This window comes from Diospyros lotus, chromosome 11, assembly GCF_014633365.1.
Source record: "Diospyros lotus cultivar Yz01 chromosome 11, ASM1463336v1, whole genome shotgun sequence".
Lineage (NCBI taxonomy): Eukaryota > Viridiplantae > Streptophyta > Magnoliopsida > Ericales > Ebenaceae > Diospyros > Diospyros lotus.
Window position 1 is genome coordinate 22,266,028 of NC_068348.1, and position 5,944 is coordinate 22,271,971.

A 5,944-nucleotide genomic window follows, 5' to 3' on the forward strand; every position below is an offset into this window, starting at 1 on the left:
AAAAGCCCCATCGTGCCTCAACAAACATTTCACGAAAATAGCAAGAAAAACCGATAAGATCAAGCCGAAATACTTACCTGTTTGTAGATCGGGGGCGCTTTAACGGTAAAAATGAAGTCGGATCGAAGATCGAACGGTTCGATCGCTTGAAATTGACGAAAATCCTAGAGGAAATGAGAGAAAATAAGAGAGAGAGAGTTTCATTTCTGTTGGGGGGTGCCGAGCGCCTCCCCCTTTTTTTTTATATTTTTGTTTTTTTATTATATATATATAATTTAATTTAATTAATTAATTAATTAATTTTTTTTTTTCAGATCTTTACAGGGAGTCCATGAGGTGTCTTAGAAGGCTTTCTCATGGGATAATCCAACTATAGAGATGTGCAAATTTACCTCTGAAGTCTTTTAAATAAATTTTATAACTAATAAATACTATCTAAATTCAAGTCAATATAGAAATATCATGGATAGTTATCACAAATTCTCCACCTCAACCATAAATACATGAGATTTCATTCTTTAAAGGTAATTTCACTTATACTCATTCAATAGCTTCACAATTTCTTCCGTGAATTTTGAATTCTTGACTTAAGTATTGAAATATTCACACACAAATTGTCTTAAATCATCTGATAATTTTCTTTTTTACAAAGTACTTGAAACTTGGAGGCAGTTCTTCTCCAATAAACAAATTTATTATTATATTTGAATGACAATAAAAATATAAATGCTGAGTTTCTATGCTGAGTTTCTATGATTTAAGTAAAAAAGTGTTTTAAAAAGTAAATTATGGGAACTCAAAATATTAAAAATAAATTACAAGAAATATCTGAAAAAAATAATTGGGAACTTTGGTAAATTTGAGTCTTTATTTAAACATAATTAGTTAGATACGTATACAAGACAAGCATAGAAATTACCGCTCCCTGTTGCGGCCCTATATGTTTGTCTCCTTCACCGCTCGTTCGAGGAAGCATAATAAATATCGCTACGTCCAACCCGTACACAGGCAAACACCACGGCACGTCCTCCCAATGTAAACTAGATCAAGCTATCAGTCCATTGTTTATAAGATATTTTACAATAATTTTAAATTAAAATTTATTTAATATTTTACAAATATCACACACGACATGCCCTCCTAATATAAATTTCTCTAATATTTTATCAATAATTTTAAATTACTCATATAGTCTTTGTAGAATAATTAATGCCATTTAATATATTTTTAAAATTTAAATTTATTAGGTCTTAATTTTACAATAACATTAATTTTAAAAGAACTTATTTATTTAAGTTTTATAATTAATGTTATTTAATATATTTTTAAATTATCATATGTTTTGATAATTTTTAAAATTTAAATAAAATTATTCTTTTCACCCATCTTTAAGTTATCTTACTTAATTTTATATTTTATTATCTATTATAAAAATATATTTTGATAATTTTTAATTATTTATGTAGAATTATTATAATTCCACCAATAATTATTTTTATTTTTTGAGTATTTTTAAAATTTATTTTTAAATATAGATTTATAAAATAAAACATTATTACAATTTTGAATTAGAATCTAAAAAATTTAACAAATAATATGATATAAAATTTATAATATTTTCTAATCTTATCTTAATCATTTTATATCTTAATTTAAAAAATATTTCAATTTTATTATATACTCGCTTATTTATCTATTTTAACAAATGCTACCTAAACAATTTTTCAGGCCTAATTTGAGGGTTCGGTCCGTTCAGGTTACGGGGACATTGGTTCTCAGTTTGTCATGAATAGGTTTTTATATTTTTAAAGCAGACATTATGAATAATTTTTCTTAAAAAATTTGATTTCAATGGCATTTTCTTTTGGTGCAAGAAGTAAGATAAGCACTTCCTCGGAAGTTCCGGCGGAATCTGTCCTGTGCCGGAAACCTCTCATCAAAATTTGGGCTATAAAAGGGCCACCGGGCGCCGCTTCTTCTTCCGCCTCTTCGCTTACTCCGACCCAAGTCTGCTACAACAACGATGAACATCAATGGCCGCCTGAAAAAACTGATCAGTCCCGGCCGGCAGCCACCGACGCAAGGGAAGCCCACAGCCGGATCGGCCGGATTTTGCCGAGGCTTTAATGATTGCGCCATTATGGGTTCCACCCCCCACCACCACCAGGACCGCCGCCGCATCCACCAGAATGCCCTCACTAACCTGGAGCAGCAGGTAATTGATTTTTTTTTTTTGTTTTAAATTCATCTACGATAAGTGGTTATAATAATTGAAAATTTAAAATTCTCTTGGGATGAATCGATCGACATATAAATTTTTATATGTTTAGTGATGATTGCATATAGAATATTACATGTATTCATCATTTTAGGCGATGCTCATATATAGTATGCGTTGATGTTGTTGCGAAAATTAAGGTGGAAGAATTAGAGAAGGAGATAGAGAAGCATAGAGAATTGAGGGGGCTGTGGAGGAAGAGGCTGGAGAGAACGCAAGACTATCTAAGGCACTGTCTTCAGTTGGCTCAGGAGAATGGATTCCTGGACATCATCATCAACAACAACAACAACAACGCCGCCGCCGCCGCCGGCCAGCGGGAATCCCTTCTTCCCTCGGATATCACCAGCCCGGCGCCCCCGATTCAATATCATTGCCTCCTTGCCCAACTCGCTGAGCAGGCCAAGATCAATGGCTGGTACATTCACCCACGTGAGGTGAGATCCATAAACAACCCACATAAAAAATTATGCCAAAATGGTTTTTATAATTATCCCATAAAATATATAGTTAGGTGGATGTGGATATATATATATATTAATATGATATCCCACTGATTGGAACAGATTGAACTCGGGGAGAAGGTTGGGCACGGAAGCACGGCGGAGATCCACATGGGAACATGGCGAGGACTCGACGTTGCAGTGAAATGCTTAAACCCTGATTTCTTCCTCTCCAACCACAATGGTGTCGCCTTCTTCGCCCAAGAAGTCGAAACACTGTCCCGGCAGCGCCACCCCTTCGTGCTCCGCCTGATCGGCGCCTGCCTCGACCCACCGGAGCATGCCTGGATCGTGACCGAAGTCTTCACCAAAACGCTCAACGAGTGGCTCCACGGGCCCGGCGGCCGGGGCAGGCAACGGACTGCCCCGCTTCCGCCTTTCCCGGAGAGGGTGGCTAAGGCGGTGGAGATTTCTCAGGCGATGCAGTACCTTCATCAACACTCGCCGGCGAAGGTCATTCATCGGGATCTGAAGCCGACCAACATCTTTCTGGACGACGCTTTTCACGTAAGGGTTGCGGATTTTGGACACGCCCGGTTCTTGAGCGACGAGGAGAAGGCGCTCACCGGCGAAACAGGCAAGGAAACGCCATAACTTAATTCGGCGACTCGTTCTTGGTAAATTATTTTTGTGATGGAATTAAATATAATATGTCTGTGGATGCAGGAACGCATGTGTACATGGCGCCGGAGGTGATAAGATGCGAGCCATACGATGAGAAATGTGATGTGTACAGCTTCGGCGTCATACTAAATGAGCTCATCACCGGCGAGTACCCATACATCGACACGGATTACAGTCCTTCCAGGGTATATATGAACTCTATATGCTTTCCTTGGTTTCAACTTAATTAAGCTGGCTAGGCTGGTCTAATGGTATGAGTTATAATTAAATTAGGCAAATCTAATTCAATTGTCAAAATTATAAACAACTACGCCTACCTAGCTAAGTCTTCCATTTGCAATCTTATCAGGGCGGATTCAAAAATTTACGTTTGACGAGTCTAAAATTTTAAAAAATTAATATAATAATTTTTTTTTATATATAAAACTATTTTATTACTTATGTCTGAATAACAATATATTATTAAAAGTAGGCTAGCAAAAGGGGTTGGGTGTATAAATCCCACCCCCGTTGGGCGTGTGGGTCTCACCCCCTTTTATGAGACCCACACTTGCACCTCACAAATTATTTTTGTCAGATAAATTTTATGTTGCCCGACGTAGATAATATAAAATTTTTCTTCTCATGTAACCAAAAGTTGCTCATTGGTAATTGGTAGTAGATTTACTAGATTGATTTTGTCTATTAAGAATTGAAGTATTTTTACTAATTTGATGATCTCTCTTTTTAAAAAAAGATAATAATATTTTTTTCTTTTTTCACAAAAGATTATTTCATTCTAAATTCTAAGATACACAAATAAAAAATAGCACAATTTAATAATCGAATAACTTCTCAAAGATTAAGATAAGTGTTTTTTTAATATAAATTAAGGTTAACTTGTAAAAAATATTCTTACATAATTTTCATTTTTAAATTATAGATTACAATTCTCAAATAACTAAAAAACATAACTTAGAAACACGTTATAATTCAAAATAGCAGGCATGCACCTATGTCTAATTACTATTGACCAAAAAAGATATCAAAAGAATCCCATAACCTATTAAATACAATTCTCTTAAGATCACTAAAGATTTTACAAATATTAAAATATATATGAAATTAATTGATAATTTAAAAAAACAAGAGAAAAATAGAGATTATTTAAAAAAAAAAAGGAAGAAAATAATAGTAACATGGGATAGGAGTATGAGGAGGAAAATGGCACCACAGCATTGCTGAAGAGAAGGCGAGCAGCAAGCCGCACTACAGGAAGGAGGATTTGGGGAGATATTTATAGGGTTCAAACAACAGAAGGCAGAACGCATTTAAGGGACAAATTTAAACTTCTAAGGGAGGAATCAGGAAGCTGGGGGGAGATTAATATTACTTTTTGAAGTTATAAATAAATGGGCTGGGCTGGGCTGGAAGCTGTAAATGGGTTGGGTTGTGTTGGGTGGGCTATTATTAAAAATAATTTTTTTTACACTACAAAATTAAATGTGATTTTGTAAATCCGCCCTGAATCTTATAATAGTTTTTTTTGGTCATTAGAGCTTGAACTTTTTTTTTGGCATCTTTTGGTGTTTTTAATTACTTGCTGCTGCGTGCGATTTATCTGTCTTATTGTATATTTTGAATTAAATTTATTTAATAGATACAATATATAGTAGTTGTTGTTAATTATTCTTGGAGTTGGTGATAGTAAAAAATATATAAATATATGAATGCTTAACTTTAGAAATTAATGCACCTAAAAGAGAATATAATATTGAAAAAGAAAATTTTTGAGAGCCGACAGATTGACAGACAAACTTACAGAATGAGAGCTAAAAAACTAAAATACCCTCTCACATATTGTATTATATTATTTTTAATGTAATGTGAGTGAAAATATTTTAATTTTTTAATCCTCATTCTACGAGGCTGTCTGGCCTCTAGAAGAACTCTATTGAAAATGATTGATGAACTGTGAATGTGGAGGACAGATCGCCATGGAAGTTGCAGAGGGGAGGCTGAGGCCGGCGCTTCCCAAGGAAGACGAGGAGAAGGAGGATAATCAGTACAAACGGGTGCTGAGAGAGCTTGTACAAGTGTGCTGGCATGAAGATGCCGCTGGCAGACCAACATTTGCATCAATCACGTCCACTCTCAAACCTATTCTTCCACAAGCACCTACTCTTTCTGTCTCTTTCTCAGCTGCACCCTTGGCTAATTAATTAGCTAGCCGCCTACCTCTTCGTGCACCATGATTAATATTATTGATCAATAAATCAGTCCATATAACATTGCGGAAATGGGTATATATACATACTCTTCCTAAAAATAGAAAATAATAGATATGGATTTGTATAACTTTTTTAAATTCATTAGGATTTTTCTCGTATAAACATTCTCTATTCTGATGTTGAGTCTCTCAAATAAGTATTATCCATGCACTCTTAATAATTATATTTTTTAATTTTTAAAAAATATTAGTCAAATAAAATAAACTATTACTCAAATGAGATACAAAATTATTCGAGTGGTTATACCATTTAGTCGATTAATATAAGCA

At 34.4% G+C, this 5,944-nt stretch overlaps 1 protein-coding gene across 1 annotated transcript; it reads left to right on the forward strand.

The window, feature by feature from the left end:
• The first annotated feature begins 2,140 nt into the window (after positions 1-2,140).
• On the forward strand, positions 2,141-5,606 carry LOC127812775 (serine/threonine-protein kinase STY17-like). The gene is made up of 5 exons (XM_052353303.1): positions 2,141-2,215; positions 2,419-2,715; positions 2,845-3,358; positions 3,448-3,590; positions 5,376-5,606. The coding sequence occupies exons 1-5, from the start codon at positions 2,141-2,143 to the stop codon at positions 5,604-5,606; spliced, it is 1,260 nt and encodes a 419-aa protein (XP_052209263.1).
• Positions 5,607-5,944: the final 338 nt, after the last annotated feature.

What these genes read in the sequence shown, in the direction of transcription:
- LOC127812775 (XM_052353303.1), top strand. Translation starts at nt 2,141, where the DNA reads ATGGGTTCCACCCCCCACCACCACCAGGACCGCCGCCGCATCCACCAG. An exon ending in TCACTAACCTGGAGCAGCAG is followed by an intron (nt 2,216 to 2,418) that starts GTAATTGATTTT and finishes GCGAAAATTAAG; the next exon opens with GTGGAAGAATTAGAGAAGGA. An exon ending in GGCGCTCACCGGCGAAACAG is followed by an intron (nt 3,359 to 3,447) that starts GCAAGGAAACGC and finishes CTGTGGATGCAG; the next exon opens with GAACGCATGTGTACATGGCG.